The sequence below is a fragment of the Lagopus muta genome, chromosome 5, assembly GCF_023343835.1.
Source record: "Lagopus muta isolate bLagMut1 chromosome 5, bLagMut1 primary, whole genome shotgun sequence".
Taxonomy (NCBI): Eukaryota; Metazoa; Chordata; class Aves; order Galliformes; family Phasianidae; genus Lagopus; species Lagopus muta.
The window spans coordinates 16,169,954-16,195,042 of record NC_064437.1 but is presented as its reverse complement, the minus strand read 5'-3'; the positions used below and the strand labels follow the sequence as shown (position 1 = coordinate 16,195,042).

Genomic DNA, 25,089 nt, shown 5'->3' with positions numbered 1-25,089 from the left:
TAGACTTGGAACTCAAATCCCAGAGCAGCTGACATTTGTCTGCTGGTTCTATCTCAAATATCCATTCTCTGTTTTGAAAGTATGGAAGAATGTGAAGCTCTCTGTACTCGTCTGGCCATCATGGTAAAAGGTACCTTCAAGTGTCTGGGCACAATTCAGCAGCTAAAATACAAGTAAGTTGAATATATTATAGTGTTTTTAATGGGTAAACCTAATATGTGTGGCATGAACCATTCTTAATAGAGCAAACCAATCTGAAGAGCTGTTGTGAAATTATCTCTTCGTCCAATTTCCAAATCTGTACATGTTTCACAGGTTTGGAGATGGCTACATTGTCACATTGAAAATCAAGGCTCCTAAGACTGGGCTGCCTCCAGATCCAAGTCGTGCTGAACAGTTCATACGCATAAACTTTCCAGGGAGTTTACAGAGAGAGAAACACTACAACATGCTGCAGTATCAAATTTGCTCCTCTTCTCTGGCTAAGATTTTTCGGTTAATAATCTCCAATAAGGAAAACTTGTATATTGAAGAATATTCTGTCTCTCAAACAACATTAGATCAGGTGAGTAAAAAATAAATCATCCATGAGAAACTCTATTGGGCAATGCAATGACAGTGTAAACAACTGAAGGATCAAACTGCTTACAGTAGAGAATTGTCTTGAACCTCTTTCTCAGACAAAATTCCCAGGCCCCTCATCAAGGAGGGTGGATCAGTTAAGAAATCTGTAAATAATTCCCTTCATGAATTAGGTCCAACTGAAAGCTGCCGTGCCAGCATTTCGCAGGTGCCAGAGTTCACACAAATCTACTCTGTCAGAAGCAGAGGCTAAAGCTTCCTGAGCTGGAAATGATCTAATATTTCTTTCAATTTTATTTTGTATAAGAGATTTGGGTTGTGTTGTCTGAGATGCTGATAGAGATATGGTGGTATCTAGGTAAATGCTTTTTTCTCTCTGTTGCAATTATTATGCAAAAGCAATTAGATACATAGAGCCTGAAAAAAAACTGGGACTCTTGGCAATACCCAGTCAATCTCTGAAGGATATTCACCGCATTGCCTGCTTTCCTGAGTAGCTAATGATTCACATAGATGAAGCTAGCATTGGTGAGGGTGCTAGAGAGACATTTTGGCTGCCTTACAGCTTCCTACTGAACTACTATCCCCTCTTCCTCATCACCACCAAGCTCAATTATATTGCACAAGGGCATGTAAACCATCTCCCACTGAAGACAAAATAGGATCTTAGTTGCAAGTCACTGCATCCAAAGAAAGGAAGTTGCAAGGAAATTTATCAAAATAAAGGAGGAATGAATAGTCCCTGCTGATGCCCTGTGTTTCAGTTCTGAGTACATATTTTTGGATTCTCCTTTCCTTCTCTTCCCTGCAGAGGCCAAGAAGATACAAATGTATAGAGACATTCTACTAGCTAATCTCAGTTGATGTCGTTGTCTTCTTTCTTCACGTAGGTTTTTGTGAACTTTGCTAAGCAGCAGGTGGAGGATGAGGAAATTCCTTTGCATCCTCGTGCGGCTGGATCGAACCGAGAAACAAAGGTGTCTCCTGCTTCACGGCAGCAGGCAGTTGCATAGACTATTCCAGCAGTCACTAGCATTTAGTGTGCCATACCAGAGGGGTGAAAAGGTAAAAGAAAGGCTTCCATGCCCAGTATTATTCTGACTTTCTGTAACTTTCTGAGAAGTGTGCTTATAAGTCCCTAGCAATGGCAAACTTCTGCTGCTCTACCAGGAATATTACATACAACACATGCTGAAAGCATCTAAAGAGAATCTGAAAGCATCTAAAGAAAACCAGGTACTTGTTCCAGGAAAAAAAATCTTTCTCTAATGTAAAGTATAAAAGAATAGAAGCTTCATTCCTCCTTGTTGACATGTAAAGAGAATTAAAAAGAGTCTCTCTAGCCAGTCCTTTCCAGCCAGTAGGATTTTCTCGGTTAACTCTTATTTTTCATTCTTGCCGTTGGAAACAAACTTGTCTCAACAAGAATGGGAAGAATTCATTCCCATCTCAGATCAAGGCAAGAAGTTTGCTTAATGAAAATGACCTAATACTCACTGATCTTCAAGTTCAGAAAAGGAAGCAGAGTATCAAATTGGGATTTAAACAAAATAGTACATCTAAACCAGCCAAACAAGACCAAACTTTTCTTCTTTCCTTTGACCTGGACCTCAAGTGGGTGTAAAGTGTGAATAGATTATGATTTCTCTGTGCTCAGAAAGTTTCAGCCTGCTTGTACTCCATGATGGGAAATCATTTGCCATTTAGCTCTTTTCTCTGGTTCACCATTGAACTAATATAAAATAACAGTATTGCAAGCACATTCACAATTACGTATTGTTTCACTTATCTAAGAAATTATTCCATTTTTTAAAAAAAAGAACTCCAACACGTGCTATACAGAAATAAAAGGTGGGTCACGTATTTTGCTTTTTTAGTTTTTTGTTCAATTTATATAGGTCTTACTTGATGCAAGGACATTCTTCCTTTGTACTTTACAAATAATTATGAAATTGTGGCAACCAGCTGTAATCTTCCTCTTTTGCCATAGTTATTTCAATTGAATTCAAAACATAGTCTAGAATTTATTGTAGATTTCACCCTTACAAACAGTTGCAAAATCTTTCTATACATCCATTATAATAAATAAATTAATCATGAAACAAAACAGTATCTACACATTTTCTTCATATTCTGAAACAGTTTCTTCAAAATATCATTCAGATATATTGCAGTCATAATTTTATATTTTTTTTTACTAGATTTGCACAAAACCCGACTAAATCCCACTGAACATCTTGTGAAAAAGAAAACACAGGAAGTTCAGAATGTCTGGATTTTTCTCCCTGGCTCTGAAAATAGGAAGGGAACTACCATTCTGAATGTTAGCAGTACTTTATGTATTCACAGAGTACACTGAAATTATTCAGAGAATTCTGACAAAAAATACAAGGTTAAATGTCCTCTAGGATCTTTTAGAATATGTTAAGGACTTATTATATGAAACAGGCCAAATATCATGGATACGGCATAGATCAGATACTGTGAACCTTATTTGTCAGTATGCAATTTACTAATTAAAAATATTAAAAACAAAACAGGATAAACACCCCTATATATTCACAGGATGGATGTTAAATCCACAAATTCTTCTTTCTTTAGATCCAATTGGCAAATTATAGCTTAGACCCAAAGCAGGTGTTTGAGAGACTGCCCAATTCATTATTCCAGGAGCCATTCATTTTCTTTGGTAATGTTGTTTGTCACAAAGTCCCTGCCTCCAGGCAGAACACTCTCTTTTTCAAGTCAAAGAAGGCAAAACATGCAACTGTCTTCAGGCCAGCTGGCCATACTGTATGAGTTGAGCTTTCTTGTAGTTGGCTGCTGTGTCCTCATTCCAATGTATTTATGTCACAGTCTTGCAGAATGCCACTGCTAAATTTGGAGCTGCTTTTCAGAACAAGCTTATCAGTATCTCTGATGTATCAATCTAAATAGACTAGTGCACGGAAATCTCAGTCAGTCAGGTTGCAGTGGAGCTATACGGGCTTTTGGCTACCAGCTCTGCAATGAAGCCTTATTTTTTGAAGGTGCTTCTGAATTGAAGAATTCTTGAATATAAGGAAGTATAGTTTTCAGGTGTATTGTTTCCCTCAGCAGCGGAGAGTTAGCATACACCAGAATCGCTTCAATTAATTCAATTATTTGGCAGGAGATTTATGAATAAGAAAAATCCATGAGCTTTTTCTTCTTGAAGTTCCATGCAGTATTGAAACCAAACTTTTCTTACAATAAAAAAGGAATAATTGGCATTCGAACACTTGGATAATCCTTGAATTCTCGTAGGTAGGTATAGTGTTTATCCTTTGCCCAGATTGTCATCTGAATGAAGCAAAGCAAGGTGAACAGCCCCACTAGGAGGAAGAGGAAAAGAAAAGAAAGAAAAACAAAACAAAACAACAAAACACTTAATTGTCAGAGAAGGTACAAACTCTCACTGCTGACAACACTTCAGGAAGAAGTACCAAAACATTGCTCACCTGGAACACATTGAGTCATGATAGTGAAACTGATCCATGTCCCCACCTGTTTTGGCCAAGGAAATTTAAAATATTTCTGATGACAGCATTTGCATTTATGTCTCTATTGATCAAATACAACCTTGTCCTAGTATAGGTAAATAAAAAAGCCAAGGTCAGCCATATCAATTTCTATTGTTAGTAGCTTTTAACCAAAATGTGAACAATGCTTTGTTATCACAAACAAATGCTTTATGTTTGCATTCATAGTTAATATGACAATTGTGTAAGCATTACAACATAGCTTCCTTTCATTTTCCCTACCTAATTCGCATTTGTCATTCATCCATCAATGCTAGAAACAGTAATTTTGTGTAGTCAACTGTATAACCAAAGAAAATGAAGAGTAAGACCTGGCAGGTATTGTCTCATACTGTGGTAGAGCAAAAAGGAGAAGCAGGGGTATCTTCTATTTAACTGTGCACTATTTTCTTGTACACTGCAATATTCCTGGGGCCGCATATATTTTAAATCCACAAGATGCCCCAATCTCTTTCCTGCAACTTATCCTCAGTGTCAATTCCCCTATTCCTCTCTGCAACATTTTCACTGCTTCAAAGTACATCTGCATCTTGTCTAGTGGCTCAGGCTGAACTGTTTCAGAGTTTAACATTCCAAAAGAAATGAAGACATATCCAGGAAAGTTAAAATACTAGCATTTTGTTTCAAAATACGTACCTCATAGGTATAGTTAGGGCAAGATACAAAGAAAAACAGCCATGTGAAAGGATTCTTTGTTGGATACGGGATCTTACGAGTTTTGGACCCTATAGATTAGAAAACAAATCACAAAATGTTTACACTCCTGGGCATATCATCTCCAACAAAGATAAGCCAAACCTGCCTACTCTTCTGTCTTATCACTGTCAGAGGGACAAGCAGGATGGCGAAAACAAGATGTTCTCTGGACCCCCATGAAGGAACAGGGTTAACTGTGAGGAAATGCTCTGGGCATTAGAAAGACGTTTACATAATCCTTTGGGTTGCAGTCACACCCATAAAATTGCCTCAAGTATGTTTTATGTTAGAAGTTAAAGGTGTTCTCCAGTTGTCAGAGGATTGGATTTTAGTAGTCACAGTTGTTATCCATTGTTCAGTTAGTGAGCAAGGAGCTTTAGACTGCATAAAGATCTTTTGCTCCTCTGTAGAAGTCAGTTAAGTAACTTTCCCCTTGCACACCAAAGCATAACTTATACCACCATTACTATTTCCCTCTGCACTATCAGTGTAAATAATACAGTTGGTCACCTCAGCATAATCTGACTATAACCAAGAAAAATTACAGTGAGATAAGTGTTTTTTGGCAGTCTCTTTTTGGATTTCTTGCACTGTCTGATCTCCCTTAGTATCCAATCTTTATAGTGCAGAACATCCTGATTTTCCAGCACAGTCAGAAGAGTAGGTATCAGCACCCTACGGGATCAGTCAGTTCTTTCGTAAGGCAGAATAATTGTGCAAGTACTGAACAGCTGCACAGAAGGAAAAAAGTATGCAATTTTTACCATCTCTCCGGAGGTCACTAAGTGCAACATGAATGGAAAAATTTCCAGCTTCACATAGCTGCAAGAAAAGGTATGACAGTTAAAAACGTTCTTCTCTTCTACACACTCTTCTTTCTTTTGTTATTTCCAGGGGAACTTAAAAACAGCATAAAATAAGTTAGAGTCTGTTGTAAACACGATGAAAAATGGGAGTTAATGTGTTGCAAATAGCCAGGATACTATGCTATGTTACACATGAGATTTACCAACAAATCAGACTCACTATCCAAAAGATAATTTACTTCTCATGCAGTCTCTATGAGATCTAAAGGCAATAAACCAAATAAAAGCAAATCCAGGAACTACTTGCTTTGTCTTTTGGCCAGTCTCTTTAAAAACACCAGAAAACTTCATTTGGATAGTTTTGGTTTCTCAGAAGTCATCAAAATCCCAAGGATTGGACTCAAAGGAAGTTTTCTTCTCTGGAGTATAATCAATCTGAATCATGAAATGTAATTGACCCAGCTTTCTCCACTGGTTTTAAATAATGCTTCCCCAATCAACTATGTGGAAAGGGTATTGGAATAACCCATTTACGTAAATTACGGATCGTATCTTCAGTATCGGCACTGCATATCTATTAAAACTAACAGCTGGTGGTCAGACCTGAGTGCTATTGCAAACTGCATATATTCGTGTAGTCTCTTTATAAAATGGGACTAGTTTACTACCTCACAGAAATTTCATACTGGGAAGATGCTTTGAGAGCCTCTGGTAACTGAGCATTGGTTTCTCAAAGCAGGTGAACAGCTGATGTTTTAAATGAATTAGGCATAAGTGGGAAAAATGGGTACATCTTTGTTGGCTACACTATGCAACTGTGGAAATGTTCCTAGGAACTGTGAGGATGATCAGACAGTGTCTTAAGAAGTTTGTTTCATAAAAAAATCCTTACAAGGCTTAAAATGCCCCTGCAACACCTACTTCCCCTTGCTCCATCTGCTGCAAGTGGTTGCATCTAAAGGAACATCTTCCCCTAGAAGTAAGCAATGTACTGTTTTAGTTGGCCAGTTTTCTAAATTTTATGACCTGTTCTGGTTCTTAACACTCAATAAATATTTCACAAGACAAACTCAGTGGCTTTAAACACTGTCACAGACTGATCATGCCAGGATTCTTTTAGTGACTGGAGATCATCCCAACAGATCAATAACCCATTCTAGTCTTAGAATAGGTACTTAATCAGAATCTTCCTTTGTGTACAAATCACATTAAAAATGTGACAGATGTGTCTACTCTACATGCAGGTGGGCAGCTATAGTTTGTCCCAAGTATTCTAGCTTAAAGTATCTGCTTATCCTACCCATTCTTCCACTTATACAACATAAAAAATAAACCAGCAAGTTTTAGAATTTTATAAAAAGAGCAATAGACCTACCAGAAACATGATCACAGCAAAATTAATCTGTTTTTTCCCATAAGCTATAAAACAAAATGTTTACATGTGATTAGCTATAAAATACAACCAGTGAAGGACTTAAATCATACTGAGAGCTGTAATGCTACTTACAAGGAGGAGTGTAAAGAGGATGATTGATGTAATAAGCAAGCCAAGCTGCAAATCCCCAGTAATATAAACAGTTCTGAAAAACAGGTAATTTTTCTTTGTTTTAGTATCATCTTGGAAAGAATTCACTGTGAGGACCACAGATAATATTATCAATTGGGCTAATCCTCCAAGTTGCTGATAATACAACAAGAAGTGATGATACTGGGTGTGGTAAGGCAGGAGCAAACAGGAAATGAGCTCATAGGGTAAGATTTCCTCAAATATTCTTGGAGCTGTTAAGTTTATAAATGATTTTAGAAAGTATTAATCTACTTTTGGAAACAGATTTCTTTGTCTCACAAGCCATCCAAAGATGATATGCCATGTAGGCTTTATGTTAAAGGGAGACTTGTTTTATTAACCCTTGAGACTCATAAAACCTTATTTTGGCAATGTGCTCTCTTCCCTGCTTATTTCTTTGTACTGTCCAATTCCTTGACATTTTTCTTCTTCTTTGTCCCATCGAGGCTTTTCTCCTTCAGTGTTTTAACTTTTCTTTCCTTAAATCATCACGCATAACTTTTCCTTCTGCCCCTTTTACTGTGGTATCTTTACTTTGTTCCTTTTGGTGCTGTTCTTGGCTTTCTGTGATCCAGCTTCCATAGAGCTCTCACTCCATTGATTCGTTCCTGACCAATTCCAGAGCTTATTCAGCAGCTTTATCCATTAAAAAACAGAACCAAAAACCCTTATTGAAAACTGCCTTCTCTACCTGTTGTTTAGTTTTCCTAGTCTTCCTCCTGTGGCTCTTCTTATGATACTCACTCTTTCTCTAGTATCTTCATGACAGATTATCTTTTTCTTCTTCCTATATTTGTTGGTAGGAGGAAAGGCCTTTCTTGTCCTATTCCTCCTTTTTCTCTATGCTTTCAACTAAAAGTGCCATTCTTGACAACTCATAAATTTGCCTCCTGTTGGTTGAGATTTGTTTTCCTTTATCAAACCCATTTCTCCGTTTTTCATGCTTTAGGTGTGTTTGATTATTACCTAGACATCTATGAAAGCAAAATTGAGCCCTTTATTTTTCTTCCCCAGTTTATATTCTTCTCTCATGAGTAGAACTATGATCCCCTCGCTCTCCTGATGCTTTTTCCTTAGCCTTTCTATAGGTTCACATACCTTAGACATTTCTAGATCTTCTTTTTCCTTCACAGCTTTCCATTCCTGCTCACATAGACAAATTCTTACCAAGGCTGCAGTCTTTCATGTCCTGACCATTTAAACTCTTTTTTCTTTGGCTTTGAATTTTGCAGTCTATCGATCTTGTAAACAGTAGAACTGCATTTCTAGGAATAATACCCCCAAAAGTGATCACCTCAGCGTCTGCAACCCACACTGAGTGCAAAGTGACAGTGTGTTTTTCTGAAAATGCTAGTGATGGGCAACCCCGCTCCCTATCCCCATCAGACATTCTGTTACAAACCAGTTTCTTTCCAAAATTAAGTGAACCACTGAAGTGACCAGTGACCTCAGACAAAATGGAGACCCCTTAGGATTTGTAGTTAGAAATTACAAACTAATTACTTCTTGATCTGGGATTATGTATTAATAAATAACTAATGAGAAAGAGCAAACTATTAACTAATGATTACAGATCAGGTGGGACAAGAAGGGAGAGACTAAGTAGCTTCCCTGCCATTACCTCCTCTTTTTTTTTTATCCAGGAAAAGGAGTGGAGCTGGAGAACAGACTCCAGTGAGGATCAGTCTAGTCAGTGTCCTGTCCATAAATTACTGCTTCCGTCCTAATGCTAATTTCATGTGACATCATCCTCAGTGTATTAGCTGCTGTACAAAGTCAGGTGAAAGCACTTTCCTGTAATCTTGGAATGGCAATTTATGAAAAATCTCCCTATAACTTTGGGCTTGGCACAAGATGGGTCATATGGCAATGGATTTTTTGTAAAGTATAATTAAGTGAGTGATCATGGCTCAGCTCCCAGAAATACATGCTGTAATTAAACTGAACAAATACTAGTCATCCAAAGAACACGATTTACCACAAGAATTAAAAGTTATATCTCAATTATAACAAAAAGAGCTTTAAAGATGAGTGGAATCTGCCACCCTTAGCACTAACACTGCATGTGATGTCACTAGAAGCCTTACTGCTCATACAAAAGTCTCCAGTGAGATTCAGATAGGAACAGCATGGTACGTGCAGACTTAATCAATTCATTAGAAAGAAGGGAATTTTTTCTGTGCATCTTTTTTATTCCAGGTAAATAAAAAACCATCAGGTCCAGATATTGCTAAGATCCCATAAATAAACTATTCTTCAGTTTTAAAACTTCCAGTTAGGAATTTTGTTTTTTCTCCTCCAATTTATCATTATTCCTATAGTGATCAAAACTATTTCTTATTATCTTGCCTATGTTTACTCATAGCCAGTGTGTACCCTTTTGTTTGTCTCATTATATTGTCTCCTGGTTTCAATGGAATTTCTTTAGCTCTAGCATATTCTTTCCTCCAGATATGATCATAGGAAGCAACAATATTCTGTCTTCTTACCCTTTTTTAACCTTTGAGGAATTCCACTGCTCAACTACTATTGAAGGTCTGACTGAACTTCTTCTGGCACAACCGCTATCATCTTCCCTTTAGTTAGTTCCTTTATCACCACACATTTTTTGTATTATTCCCTATTTTACTGAGACATTTGCTAAATCCAAGTAAGGCAGGTATTCTATCTTGATATTGCCTAGAAAGTCATCTTAGAATTATACTGTGGAAGTGTAGCATGAACCGCTTGTGTGGTGAGCCCTTGCTGCATTTTACTGCATCATTTATTTCATTTGACAAACAAAGGACGAAAATCACAAATCATATCAATTCTTGTCTCAGGTCTCTGCTTATTGAAACTGAAGTGTCTCCTTTTAAACATAGCATTCTGTTTTGCTTTGGAAATAAGCATTTGCTTTGTGGGTGATTATACACTTAAAGTAAGAAGCTTTGGCTACCATCTGTGTGCGAGAGAAAGAAGGGAAGAGGATGTGATTTTTTTATTTTTTTTTTTGACTGATGGAATTCTGAAGTAATACCATCAAAGTCAAGGAAATTATAGAAGTAAATCAAATCCAGGCAATGTTAAGCAGGGAGAAGAACTGTGAGCAACTTTACAGATGAAAGAAAGTACCACCAACCTGAAAAGGAGGAAAAGTAAATGTGATCAGAATGACTGGATACAAATGACATTTTGTTTGGTCTGAAGAGGATTCTTTCTGGGATCCACTGGCTCAACTTTCTCATTCCATGTAGAAAGCATGAAGCTATTGCCAGAACTACCAGAGCCACTGCAAAGCTTTAAGTTAGCCATGATGTAAAGTTTAAACAGCCTGGAGTATCACTGCCATAATTCAGAGTCCAAGGGATTGTCTAAATACAAAATATGAACTACTCAAATGGTGATGCTATAGTATGCGTTTTTGTTCTCCTGAGTATAAAGAGTACGTTTGAATAGCAGTTCATACTCTGTTGCTAACATTTTTGAAAAACCACAGCCTATGCATAAGCGTGCAGCTCTGTAGAATACTAAGAAATAGGGGATCTGTGTCTTGATGGCTGCCTTATGCCACAGCAGCACTGACAACATCAGGGGGTGCTCCTGAGTGAGAAGAAAACGCAGGACAACCAGGCTACTTTGCAGTGGAACAACAAAAGGTAAATTAATAGTTGCTTATCGACAAAGGTAGTATTAGGTGGGAAGAAGTATTATGACTTTTAAAAATGGTTTTAAAGCAACAAACTTCTCAGTGTTGTACCTATCTGTACCACCTTAATTGTCAACTTTGTTACTAAAGTCTTCACACCCAGAGCTGAGTACAACAAATTGTGGGATTGCTGAAAGTTTCAAATTAGAAAAGAGCAATGAGAAAACTATGATGTGAATAACTGTACAGCAACGTGTGGGTTATACAAAGTGGCATTAAGAAATCTTCTGAAGGAACTACAGGTTCATGGGTAGGATTTGCTGCACATTACTAAAAAAGCCACATCCAAAAAAATCTGTGCTGCAGAGGCAGAGAATAGGTTGGCTAGGTTGGATTTGTAAGGGGCTACGGATAGATTCTGTCACAATTTACCTTCACAATATTCCTCAGTGGCATAGTCCCATGGGAGAACCGATGAACAAATATTGTTTCAATCAACCTTTTGATGTAGTGGAAAGAATGGCAGATACATGCCAAGCTAGAAACAGCAAGACAAAAGCATTTAAGAGTGCTTAAAAAAACGTGTGGCAAGACATTTGGAATAAGACTACAATGCTAACAAGAAATACAGCTCAAGCCTGCAACAGACTTACTTAACTACTGGATGTGGGCTTGATGTAAACCTCTCATCCAGTCCATACACAAAAGGCATGCGGAAATAAAACAGAAAATAGATGAACAATGGACCTGTATATTCTATCAAAAATACCTGCAAAAAGAGAGAAAATAATTAGACAGCTGAATTAGATGGTGGTTCTGCTTTGGTTTCTTTGTAATAAGTGATGCAGTGGGATAAATACTTCCACTGACCCAAAATGGCATTTAGAGATGCATGGGGAGAATAGCAGCTGTGAAATCAGTAGACATGCACATAAATGTTTTGCAATGCATTTGCCTCAACTGCATACAAACAGCCATTGCCAATGCAGCTGACACAGCATGGATATGAAAAGGTAATCATGGTAGCCCAGAGATGGTGATAAATGGGCATGCAGGTTACATTTATGCAGCTCTCACCCTCCTCTTGCCCTCAAAACCTACTTTTTTTTTTTTTTTTTTAAACTTATTTTGGGTTAAAATGAAATTAGGTGAAGAATTTATTTTGAAAGATATGTGCTTTATTTCTAATTCATGAATTTCATTTAAACTAGAAACACAATTTGCAAGTGTTCAGGTGACCCCATGTGTATGAACAGTTAGCACAGCAGATATTCCAGAAAACAATTCATTCTATGCTCAAAAAATCTTTCATTTGGAAAAATAAAACAAACACCACCAAGAATAAAGTAACAACTAGAGGAAATTAAATAAGCTATTATCTAACTTAATTTCATTCCAGATAGGAGTGTATTTCTCATGAGCATCACTTTATATTGTCACTAAGTATTTGGACTAAGTATTAACAGTTGAATTTTCAACTTTTCTGAGTGAGGAAGGTAGTTCAACACCTCATTTTTAGAGAGAAAAAGGAAAACTGAAGGAAAGCACAAAATGCATCACTTTTCTCATGTGTTTAGTTATTTTTACTGGAAGAAAAGTTGTTTTTGTATCAATTTCTGTAACAGAATCAGCATTTTCTGTGGCAAAGGTATTAAAAAGGCAAAAAATGTGTTGTTAATTTTATTTTTATCAAAGCATTTCTTGGCTTACATCTGACTGAAGTAGGTTGAAGGAGAGAGAGAGAAAAGGGTAAAAGAAGAATAATGGATTGGAAGAAGTCTGGTGTGTGATATTTTGGTATATATTCAAGTACATGTGTCTTGGAGTCTACACTGTCATTAGTTTTCTCTTCTTACTGACTCATGGTTTGTGCATCAGCTGCCTTACTTATCAGCATAGCATCCAAAGAATTGATCTAAAGATTCAGACTTGTAGGGTTTTTTTTGTTTTTTTGGTTTTTTGCCTCCTGTGAATCTACCTATTTGTCACTGACACAGTATTTTGTTAATTTTTCATAGATAAGAAATAGTAAATGTGTCTTTAAATTACTGGGTACCTTTTCCCTTCGTGCTGTGCTGTTTTGTTAGAAGTAGCGCTAATACGTGCACTATGGACTTTCTGAAGAACCTTCAAAAGTCATTGATCACCTCATTGCATAAACATGAATGCAGTGTCACCTGCTGAGTGAGTTGTGATGGGACCTGTCTTTGAGCTGAGAGAGTAAACATGAGATCTTCGTGGATTACAGAAATGATCAGCTGTCATTAGCCTGGCATTAGCATCCTGGGACACAGCCATATACAACTAACTAATTTTACTTTCATGCATTTTCCTGCTGAAGTCAGCTCCATTACTGACAGGTAAGTTTCTCAGATGCCTCTTTGCAGGACAACCTTGGAGTATAATCTTTATCTCTGTCAGGAGGGTTGCACAGGAATTTAGATACTTAGTTCCTAGTGATTAGACATCTAAATCCATTTGAGAACCTGCACCTTATTTCAGCACAGCCAAACTAACCCAGTAGCAAGTTTTCCTCTGCTGCCCTTCTAGGGAACTAGACATTCAAAATGTTTTCTTGCTGCTTTCCCTGGATAAAATGAACTGAAGCAATGAGGGTTCATAGCCTGCATCCACTGTCAGAGCAGGCATCATGCAGAAATACTGGAGTGAGACAAAAAGTGATGTAAAGATTAATTATGGAAGAACAGCCATTAAATTGGCTCAGATTTGAAGCATAGCTCACCGTAGTCCATCCTATCTGTGGCCCTAAATCTTTAAAGTATAAAGTAGCAGTTGTGCCAACAGGGAGGTGCTGCAGGATTTCCTCATTCCTCAGGGACTTTCCTTCTGAGAAGGAAAGAGGTAATTACATCTCAGTGAAATTCAAATCAACTACACTAGCAAACTAGCTTCATATTGTGCTTTTAAAAGACTAAGATTCTTTGACCTGGAATAGGTGTATTGGAATCGAAGTTTAAAAAAATATTAAGAAAGTTTACACTTAGCTTTGAATTATCCCTGGGATCACATGTAAATCTAGGTCCTCTATTCACACCAAGACAGAAGAATTCCCAGTCCTATCTGTCTGCCTAGTCTGGTAGACTTGCTTCATCACTGCTACAGCAGAAATTGCTGATGGGACACTGCCCTTTAGTATAGTTCACTGACTTGGTCAGCTTCATCTCCGTCTCTCTCTTGCCTGCTTCTCATTGCTCATCAACAGACACCCAGATGGGATAAGCTGTAAAGGGAAGGCCCTCCTACAGAGGTTTTATTGCCAGTTTTTTGTTTGTTTGTTTGTTTTCCAAACAATCAGCCAAGAGATGATTCCACAGGAACTAAGCTGGTGCGCAAGTTTTTTAATACCTGGATTTGGAGGAATCTGAAAACATAGATCTTTTAAGAAGGAAATAAGGCACTTATATACCTGTTTTCCATGGATAGATTCTACATGATCAACTAATCATCACCAGCATAACTTTAAAGGGAATATATAAAATTAAGCTCAATAGAAGCAGAAGAACAAAGTGATAGATTTTATACTAAATGCTAAGATGATTTAATGTAATTTGTCAATTAAACTATCTTTTGTGCACCCAGGCCATGTACTGTGAGGCTTCCAGCAGTGATACCTGCAACTCCATTAAACCAGTCAACCACTTGTCATCAAGATTTGTCAGAACATTCGTGGCAATATGTTTTGTATTTACTTACTTCAAAGGAATTTCAATTCCTGGCTAAGAGCAGAGAGGATAATATGAATTAATATCTGCAACTCCTTAGTGCTCCCAGTTTAGCGTCACTATGGGGATCGTTTCACTGAAGCTAAGGGAAATTACTGTCTAGAATCTGTGCTACGTGTCTTTAAAACAAATGTTCTCAGTAGTTATAAAATGCATTGGAGCAATATGCAGGTTCCTGAGTTAATTACCAAGTGGATGGATGGAACTCTTTTCAATACTTTGAAAGAACTGAATTTGTTTTGGAGCCTCTTCAGCCTTCACAGTACTAAGTAACATAGCTTGAAACTCATTTTTAAGAGCTAATGCCCATTCAAAGTACACCTTTCACGTGAGGCCACTGCTCAGAGCTTTATTACTCTAGTCTTCACAGGTACTTACTTGGATCAAGTTTTATTGACTGTCTTGCTGGATACCACTGGGGATCTGTAAAACCATGAAGAATTTTGTGATATACAGTGTTTCTTTTAAATTATCCACTGTTACAATGAATGAAACACAACACAGATTTATTTGAAGATATTTAGGAAGGTGTATCAGGTTAACATAAAAATTGTATTGAAATCTCACTATGATCACATTCATGTGCAGATTACCTCACATTATCATAAAATCACAGAATGGCCTGTGTTGGAAGAGGCTGTAAAGATCATCTAGTTCCAGCCTCTAATGTGTGTCTGCATCACATTTCACCTTATATAATTTTTTCTTATTTATATACTGGATATTCTGATGCAATACAAACTGTTGCAAAAGTTATACTCACATAATTTATGGAACATTGATCTTATCTCCCTAATTGTAGCATTTGGTTCCACCTAGGCAAAAAAGAACATATTTATATATATGTATGTATATACGTATATAAGATACATATTTTTAAAGACAGCTGTTAGGATTGGTATGAATGATTCAAAACACTTCTTACAGGAAAAGTGGAGGACCTGATCTGTGACATCTGTTTCAGAGGCAGCTACTGTGGCAGTACTCAGTGTTACTACAGCAGCAGTGACAGTTTGATGGCCTCTAAATGAGTAAGGGACAGCTGGCACCATCTTAGAGAAGCAAGTGAAATTGTGCTCTTTGCACAAGAGGTATGAGTATGAAGCATAAGAAGCATGAACAGTTATTGTCTCCTTAATGCCAAAGAAGGGCTATCAAAATACTTTTCACAAACATTAACTTTGCTTTAAAAAGAGCTAGCAATTTGTAAATAGTCACCTAATGTTTTGAGCAGGTTTTTATTTTACCTTATCTAAGAAGCATAATTGTTCCTTTGTCTTCCAGTCAAGGATTTCCACCTGATAGGACACAAAACAATAATAATTAATTACTGACTGCATAATATCTAAACTCCTAGTTGACTCTCAAATTCACAATCACTATTCAGAATGAGATACCATTTTTCTATGATCTACATGTGAGAAGCAATTCTAATGTGCTCAAGAGACAGCTTTAATCAGAGACAGGATCTCAACTCAATTTGTGACAAAAGTAACACTTGACAAATAAGTTGTCTTCATGGATAAATTCAGAAGCAGTAGTAGCTAATTTACTGACCAAAAGATGCATATTCAGGGATGTTCTCTTAAACTAAAACAAAAAGAGCAAATAAAGAGAAGTTTCACACAAATCATTAAGGAACAAATTTGTCTTCAGAATTGTTCTGATTTGTAAAATTAGACAATTCAAGAAGAAATGTAAATGTGCACTACATGCATGTAAGCAAATATTTTGAATATGTATAGAATGAAGATTACCGTGCATTGTTCCTGGAATTTGTTAATTGTGAAGAGAGTAAAAAACCTCAACAGACATAATGAAGAAATGCAGCTAAAAATGGAGACTTCACACATCGTCGTGATACATGCAGCATTGTATGTGATATTATGTTATTCTTGCCTCTCAGATCACCTGTATTACAAACTGCATATCAGCATTTTATATTCCAAGCAGCTGAGACAAGGATAGAGTAGACTGTTTTGATGATCAAATGACATTTTGGCAAAAGATTTTAGGAGTCCAGTTACAGCAGGCTCTTACAATACACTGGTTGTGTTTTAATTCCATTTGTTTCCATCAAACACTTAGCTCTACCACAGGGTCCATTACTAAGATTGAAGGATCAAAGCTTATCTGTCACACTAAATGACTGTGGCTATCATTACTCAGTTTGGGTTTTGCTCTTTGGTTTTGTTTATTTTTATAATGTCTACCATTAATTACGTTTGGTATTAACTGACCAAGAGGACAGATTAACAGTAGACTTTAAGTATGACTCCTGGCTAAAAATAGGAGTCACAGTCCAGTATCTTTCTGACAGTTTCTTTGAAGAGATCACTCAGTTAGAGTGTCTTGTTTCCCCCTTTTAGTTGTCCCAAATTGTTCTTTCTCTGTTAGTGCAGCAATGAAGCACTTCAGCTCCAGCCAGCAGTATCAGATCTCATCCCACAAGGGATACTAATGCAGTAGTATTTTCTGCCTGCACCCTGTATGCTCCAAAGGAAGTGCCAAGGGAGGTGAGCACTTCTCCTCCTTTGCAGTTCATGAAGAATGTAAGCCACATGGGGGTATTATGTATTTCTCTCTTTGTTGCTGGTTGTTGTTGTCATTTAAACATATATTTGAAACAATGTAGATTACAAGAGTTAGTGCCTCTGTGGGAGATCCCTGTGGGAAAGCAAACAAAGTGAATTGTGTTATTCTGCAATACTGACCTACAGTATTCCGACTCTCACAAGCCACAGAACAGGTACTATGGGGGCTGTAAACTCATTTTTGTCCCTTGAAATGCTGAGTTACTACAAGGTTTATTGAAACCTCTGGTGTATCTCAAAGTTTTTGTATCAAAGAACACCGCTGGGCAGCCCTACTGACTACAGCAGTGAGTAACTTAGAAGCCTCCTCCTCATTCCATACCCAGGGACAGCATATGCATATTGGATTGGAATCTCTCCCCAGGCAGTTCTACTCTATGACTTTCAGTGTCCATATTAGAGAAGTCCTCTCCAGGCCAATTACAGAGCAGGCTGGCCATCTTTCTGCCACTTATGCTCTTCTAATTAGTTTACTCTCATTTTGCACAAGGCCAGACAGAAAATTACAAAACATTTTCTTTTGCTCTGTGTTCTTCCTGGGGGCAGCTGTGCAGAAATTCTGGTATTTCTGTGAACCATTGGAATCAGTATGGGAAAGAAGCAAATAAAAACAAACAAATAAAAACAAAATAATCCAGGATCTTCTGTATTCCTATTTGGTTTCATTGCAAGATGTCTTTTTGAAGTGCCAAACTGGCATACCTTCCTGTATCGGCCCATTTCTTAAAAAACGTAATAGAAGCCTATATGATGGATCCAAACTTTTTTGAAGATGTGGTGTCAGTGATGAGATGCAATGGCCAACAGCTGCAATATGGGAAATTCCAATCAGATACAAAGAAAATGACCCAATATTTGACCAGGTAGCCTAGGGGCAATGTACTATTTCTGCCTTTGGAGGTATTTAAAACTGGGCTAGACAAGACCCAGTGCAGTCTGATCTAGCTGCATCTGCTTTGAGCAACAGTTGGACTACATGACTTCCAGAAGTCCCTTGCAACCTCTGTTATTCAATGTTGAGGTATTTTTGGGCAGTCCTTCCTGAACTTGAAATATTTTGGTTACTATCAGTTAGTTTCAGGATCTAAGCAAATATCATACATGCTTTCCCCTTTCAGAAAGAGGAACACAAGAACACAGCTGTAGATTCCGTTCCAGCCTGCAGAAATCTGTATGACAACAGAGTGAAAGCAAGGTAAACCGTTTCCTTTAACTATCATGCCTCTTATCTGTGACAAAATGCCCCCACAGTAGTTAGCTGTTCTCTGCAAAACAGACAGAAAAGACTGATCCAAACTAAGAAATGTTATTTTTCTGAACATAATGGCCAGCCACATGAACCTAGATAGCACTGAACACAGTGTTTCCAGTCTTGAGGCACAGCACCAAGTCAGTTAATGTACTGGTTGGCAGCAGTCTTTAGATACCCAGCAATCTGTTCTTGGAACGCTTACTGATGGATACCAGCTCTCTTAAACATAAATTTATGGCTCAGAGAATTTTAATTTTGGAGTATTCTTAAAGAGTTTAGCAGAATAGGACACTGACAATTGATTTGCACTAGCGTGGTGTGACTTGCAGATCACTTATTTGGTGAATTTTTGAAGGCATTTTGAATTACCACTTCTCTACAACTATTTTGAATAGAATTTAATCAGTAGGCAGATTTGTGCAAAATACCTGTTAGTTAAAGCACTTCTAGAAGTGACTACAGGTACATACCTTCAGTGTTGAGGAGCCAAATTTGTTCTCATGAATAAGGAGCAAAGATTGATAGTGTCTTGAAAGGCAGAGAAAAATTTGGAATTATTGTTTAGTACAGGTCAAAATCAAAGTAATCAATTTATGATAAAAGCCAAGAAAACTACTTTCAAGTGTTAGATATTTATTCAGAAGATTAGAAAGTTTATCCACAGGGGAAAAATGGTTGAGTGAACTTTTTTTTTTTTTTTAAGATGCTGTCTCTAATAGGATTACAAAAATACAATAAATCAATTTCTCTCAGTTTAAAGTTAATCAACAGATATTCAAAAGTGATGTGAGTAACTTTTAAGGAAGTACTGACACATCATGTTTCTGCATGTTGGAAGCATAATTTGCAGTCATTTGTACTCAGCAGATTCAGTAAACTCCAAACTTCAGCTTAGAGAGATTTTTTGAACACCAACATAAGCATGTATTGTATTGGTTTATTTTTAAGTTAGGAAAAAAAAAACCCAACCCCAAACCTGCTTATTTTACAGCCCAGGAACCAAGCAGCCCAAGAGAGAGCTATGCAAAACGAAAGAATTATCCCTGAACTATTGGACTGCTTATATCAGTGAGGGTCCTTTAATTCAACCACCCCCCCCCCCAAAAAAAAATCCCTGGTTGCCACAGTCCCAACTATATCTTTCTAAACATTTTATTCTTCCTATAGTATTAGTCATTTTCTCTATTCTCTTAGAATTTTCTGGAATACTGTGTTTTTTATGAAGGAAGCAGACATGGCTCAGTGTGATTTCTCACTAGGGCATATTGGAAATAACTTCCTTTAAGTCATTAGAGTTAAGCCAAGGGGAAACTGCTGTAGTTTTCAGTCATTACCACAAAGCCAAATTTCATCCTAATCTGTTAAGAACAATTATTCTGTCAGTAGTTCAACTAGATAAAGCCTTACCTCTCTGAAGAGCTCATATTTCATGAAATTTCATCTTACTACTATTTCACCTAGTTTAAAAAAGGAGATGCAGTGATACTTGGACAATTAAATTTCTCTTTCATAAAGCAGATGTCTAATGTGCACAAGTTCACAAAATACACACCAGGTGTTTTACTGCTCAGCCTCCTAGATTCTGCTCCTATGTATGCTCACGAGAACGATCATCTGGAATGTACTGAAACTCAGTATCTTTCTATTTCTTCCACCTGTTTCAGACTTGTTAGCTAGGCATGCTTGCATGTAAACCCTTAAGGACCTTGATCCAGTAGCAGCATCATTCCAAGGTCAGCACGAAGCAGAGCATTTAAATTAATTCTGAATGAAACTAAGCTATTGCAAAGAAGGTGATGTGGTCCTTCATGCTTTATATATAATGGTTAGACACACAGCCAAGAAACGGAAACCTGCTATAGACTGTCTTTTATACCATTACCAACTCCTCTCATAGAATCTGGGCCACCAAGGAATAAAGGATTCAGGAGACCAAAAAGTACAGACAGGAAAGGGCAGGAATGTTTTCCAGTAAAAAGCCGGAATCTTCTACCAAAGAGAAATCCTAAATCCCCATCTTTCTGGATTGCTTTAAGCATCGCTTCCTTCCACTGTCATTCTGTGCATCCTTTCCCTGCATCTGATGCCTTCTGATATCCCACCCAGTGAAGGGCTGGAGTTGAAGTAAACTTGGATGGATAGCTTAAGCAAATTGTCGTAACCACTCTTGGAGCTGGGTGCCTAACGTGACTGCATGGCAAGCTTAGCTTGCTTTCTTGATTTGGGCCTGTGAAGGGCAGCAATTGTAGGGCTACAGTCATCCTTCAGAATGAGAAATCCATTTATATAACTGATTGAAACAGTCTGTAAGAATAAGTCAGGAAGGAAAGTAACACTTTATTCCCTTAGAGTGGGAGGCTGAATTTTTGTCCCCTCTCCAAAAAACAAACAAACAAACAAACAAACAAGCTGTTAGAGTTTTGTGTGTTAGAGGTTATTACAGTGAATTCTGACTCCTGAAAGCCTATGAAAGCTTTCCAGTTTTTGTTACCATGATATCTTCCAAGAGGATACACAAGATGGGAAAGTGGCCTGCACCAGTTAATTCTGACTCAGTGGGTATTTTCTTGCCCTGGCTAACACAGGGCTGCACATTGCCAATTTCCCAGTCATGCTGAAGACTCACATCATTCACTGAGTATCACTGTCACTACTAAGCAGGCTGGAATGCTTCCATCTGAGAATCTAAGTCAGCTTTGATGCAATACTAAGTAGATATCCAGGCTTTTCAACAGCACTTCCTAGCCTTTTACGTGTGGAAAAAGAGACTATCTATAGCTCAGGGCTCTAGTTCATAGTAATTATTTTCCACAGTGGCAATATTCAGGTAGAAAAGGCTTATAAATTCTCTGTGAAAACACAATCATTTCTTTGAATCAGCACTGTGATTTGCAATATTGAACTTCAGTATCTATAGTTCCATTACTACTTTTCATGAATCATTTGGTGGATGAATGTGAAAATGTAAATCCAGGGTACACGTCAAACATGGAATTGAAGAGACTGAAGGGAGGAGGGGGCTGTGCTTTTTTTAATCACATCTAGTTTATAAAATATACTTCAAATAAGTCCATTATTGTCTCTAAAATAAGACTTTAGCTTTCAAAAGCAGCCTTCAAACCCTGAATGGCTCCAGGTACTCCCTGCCAAGTAACATTTTACTGTCACATTTCCCTCTACAAAATTTAGAGTTTCTCTCTTAAGTTCCATGAAGAAAAAGAACAAATTGCCCATCTCTTAAATGAAGCAACACAGCTGTCTGTACAAAGTGTTTTGGATATGGAGAACGGATGAGAGAAGAGAAAGGGAGAATGTTTTTCCCCATATTCTCATCTTTCTGTGATGATAATTGCATGTGTTACTTGCGAAAGCAGATGACATTTTCAAATGGCAGGGCAATTTTCTGCAGTCTCCCTTTAAATGACTGTTGAAACATGTTGAAACACATGGCCTTGTCTTGCTTGGGCAGCTCTTAGAGAATACAGAATCTTAAAATCTTCTGCAGTCCTGCTTTTGGCACTTGCTCTCAGTGTCTCTACTTGATGAGGCTCTAGACAGCATAGCTCTGAGTGGAAGAAGCCTTTGTAACAGGAGCTGCGACATCTCAGCAATGTTGGCCAGGCAGCAGCCATCCCCCTGCATTCAGAAGGTTTTCATCACAGTCAGAAGGGGGAGAAAACTTAAATGCCAGCAAGGACGGGGGGGAGGAGGGAGGCAGTACATCGTTGCTTTTAGCAGTACTGCATATGTCAGCTCAGTCTATCCTCGGGGAATGAAGACTCCAAAACATTTCTGGTTAGAACTGCTTACAAAAGGCACTTCCCGTCCAAACTAGTTAAGGAAGCAAAATTACAACTGAATTTCTTACGACACTGATTCTCTACAGTATTTGCTTAAGCATATTTCCTCTAGGAAGACAGAAGACCATTCTATTTTTCCTACATGCAATGCTTTTGAAGACCTAAACCTGTTAAACAGAAAAAAAAGAAAAAAAAAAAGAGAATTCATCAGCCTAACTTCAGAGCTCTGTGCTACAGATATTTATGTCTGAGCATCTCATATAAACCCTTTGTAGGGAAAGGAGAAAAGCTGGCACTTTCAGGATCAGTCATATCATAAGCTTAGAAACACATCTAAAATAGGCAGAAGAGTTATTTTCTAATCAATTTAGATAAATGAGCACTCCTAGAGAACATCAGTTCTAGATACCAATCTCTATCATAAATCTCTACATTCTGGGCAATGAATCTTTCTCCAGTACTGTCAGGCATGCACACAGCTCTGAACAGTAACTGTTCTTGCTACTTTTCTTCTGAGCTATTAGTGATAAAACAGCTGTGAGATGAAATGATAAACATACCAGCACCCAAACAAGACCCACTGTAGCATTACTGCAGAACAAGAAGCATGCAGGCAGTCATCTAGACGTGGGTCTAGGAGTGCAGGGGACCTGACCATCTATCAGTTCTGATGCAGACGTCTTGTAAAGTAGAGGCAAATCACTCTGCCCATCTGGACTTTTTGTGCTGATCCATTAGATCCAGCATACTTGGGCTTAATTTAGTTGTTGCTCATAGTTCTTGGCACTGAACTTTGAACATAGCCAATTCAAAGAAAAAGGTTGAAGGTGATTCCAAAGCTCCATCTACCTTCTACCACTGGTTTCTTCAAAGTCATATTAATACGTTCCCTATTTTGGAAGTCTTTAGCAGCAGTAAGAAATACTCTTGTAAAAGAATTAACAGCCAGTGTCTGATCACAAGTAGTCTCATGCTCTTGCCCATCTTCTTGTAGGTTCATTTATGGGTAAGGGAGAGGACTTTCCCACATACTCAATATGAAATTGATTACATACTGGCCTTGATAAAATGCCCCCAAACAGGAATATTCCAATTCTGATAAATCTCTGCTAAACTAAACTGTCATATTAGAAAAAGGTCAGAGAGCAAGAGTTTGGTGTTTGCAAAGTGCTCTGTAATTCTTACAAGGAGGCACCACAGAGAAGCAATAAAGGGCAAAAGGTTTTGAGATATACAGAGATATGTATAGAATTGCACACTAATCCAAAATAGGGAATATTACCACTTGTGGTATCAGTAGAGATTTTTTTTCTCTTATGAAGTCTTGGGAGTGGTGGAACATTCATCTTCTGGTTTTGATAACTCAGTTTCAGATGTTTGCTGAGGAAGTGCAGTTCAGCATACCGAGCAGCCTTGAACTTGTAAGCGAAAGCAAATAAGTGAGAACAGCGCAGGAAGCGATAGGCAACAGCACCCCATGCTGCCCTGTCCAGCGCCACACCTTGGGTCTGCTCTGACACACACTGCATGACTTCAGGCACATCTGCTTTTGACCATTATCTGCTATGCAGAGAAAAGGACTAAGAAACAAAGCTGGCATGTAAATTCATGAGACGTCCGAATTTACATTAGCGTTGCTTAGACAGAGGATATTGATTAGACACCAAGAGCAGGCTCTGCTGCTCCATTCTGCCCAGGGGAGTGGAACAAATCATTCTACTTTCTCACGTTTGTCCCCGCTTTAGAGTAATGGGTGTTATAAAGAAGCTTGGTACAATGGGAGCAGGAGACCAAACTGCAGGTCAGACAGTGAGGACATTGAGAGGCATCCGCTGAGTGCCTGCTCCTGCATCTGGATTTCTCAAGACCGTGGGACAGCAGTAGAAATGCAGGAGGCGGTGACAAGGTTGGGCATTTTTCCTAAAAACTTGGGAGGTCAGCATTACAGGGAAGAGGCAGAGTGGGCACCCACCTCGCTCCCAATGCAGCTACAGACAGCTCAGTGCGTCGCGTGTGACATCCAAAAAACTTTTATCCCTTTGAAAAGCAACATCTCAACTTCTAGGCTGCGCAGAAGCAGGCTCTTTTCTCTTGTTTTGGAGCCCGTTAATGTTACAGTAACAACTGTTTTGTTATTTTGTGTATTTTGCACTGGGTGAAATGCGTTTTTAGTTGAGTCTTGCGCCGGAGCACACCAAGCGCGAGCCCGCAGATCCACAGGGCAGCTGGCATTTAGCCAGCACCGCCTGGCTGTGTAATACGGGCACCGCTAGGGATCTTTGCATTAGCCAGTCTCGTCCTCGCGGAGAGTGGGTCCGTCTCCCTTCCGGCCCTCCAGGTCCATCTCACCCCGCACGCACAAGCAGACGAACGGACGCAGCGCCCGCCGGCGGCCCCGCTCGTCCCTCTCGGAGCGCGAACGCGGCCCCACACAAAAGGAGAGGACGCCGGGTACCGAGAGCGTTCCTCGCCGCCTCCGGCCCGCCCGGCGCGGCTGGGTATCGCCGCTCGAGGCGGCCCGGAGATCCGCCCCGCGGCTCCCCGCAAGGAGCCCGGAACCTCCGCGCGGCACCGCTAAGCGGCGGCTCCGGCTCCCGGCGCCTCACTGCGGATGAGACGGCTCCCGGCCCGCCGGGTTCCCGGCCGCCCCTTCGCCGGCGGCCGTCTCTGCGGGCTCACCCCCCGGCACGGCCGCCACCCGCACCCACCTCGAAGAAGCCGGCCCTGCCGCCCATCCTGCGCGCCGCCGCGGCGCCGTCCCCGGCCTCGCGCCGCTGCCGATCGGGCGGCGCCGGCCCCGCGGAGGGGACCCGCGGCGAGCGGGAGCGCCCGGCCCCGCCCCGTCGGGCTCCGCCCCTTCT

The 25,089-nt window shown here is 39.0% G+C and overlaps 2 protein-coding genes across 7 annotated transcripts in view; one reads left to right on the top strand and one right to left on the bottom strand.

Moving 5' to 3' along the window:
* The window catches only part of ABCA4 (ATP binding cassette subfamily A member 4), a 67,807-nt gene extending 66,204 nt beyond the window's left edge, over positions 1-1,603 (top strand). Inside the window, exons 48-50 of the mRNA XM_048944940.1 lie at positions 81-173; positions 316-565; positions 1,473-1,603. Coding sequence (XP_048800897.1) covers positions 81-173; positions 316-565; positions 1,473-1,595 — 466 coding nt within the window. The 3' untranslated portion in view covers positions 1,596-1,603. The remainder of the gene's footprint in view (positions 1-80; positions 174-315; positions 566-1,472) is intronic.
* Positions 1,604-1,637: 34 nt separating this feature from the next.
* On the bottom strand, positions 1,638-25,027 carry TECR (trans-2,3-enoyl-CoA reductase). Of its 6 annotated transcripts, none has more exons than XM_048944942.1 (14): positions 19,836-20,045; positions 18,899-18,956; positions 15,830-15,880; positions 15,346-15,397; positions 14,961-15,005; positions 13,583-13,683; positions 11,493-11,608; positions 11,272-11,377; positions 7,152-7,224; positions 7,020-7,063; positions 5,603-5,660; positions 4,779-4,867; positions 4,062-4,107; positions 1,638-3,935 (listed from the first exon to the last, which is right to left on the bottom strand). In XM_048944942.1, the coding sequence occupies exons 1-14, from the start codon at positions 19,850-19,852 to the stop codon at positions 3,808-3,810; spliced, it is 984 nt and encodes a 327-aa protein (XP_048800899.1). In that variant the 5' UTR covers positions 19,853-20,045; the 3' UTR covers positions 1,638-3,807. The 6 variants fall into 6 exon arrangements, 5 of the variants coding, with proteins under 5 accessions (XP_048800899.1, XP_048800898.1, XP_048800900.1 ...); XM_048944941.1 differs by having other exon boundaries at positions 1,639-3,935; positions 13,583-13,686; XR_007377022.1 differs by having other exon boundaries at positions 3,858-3,935; positions 4,062-4,188; positions 13,583-13,686.
* Positions 25,028-25,089: the final 62 nt, after the last annotated feature.

Coding starts and splice junctions, on each gene's coding strand:
- TECR (XM_048944941.1), bottom strand. Junction 13,687..14,960: donor GTCAATAAAACTTGATCCAA/GTAAGTACCTGT, acceptor TTTCCTTCTCAG/AAGGAAAGTCCCTGAGGAAT. Junction 7,064..7,151: donor TCCTCTTTACACTCCTCCTT/GTAAGTAGCATT, acceptor TTTGTTTTATAG/CTTATGGGAAAAAACAGATT.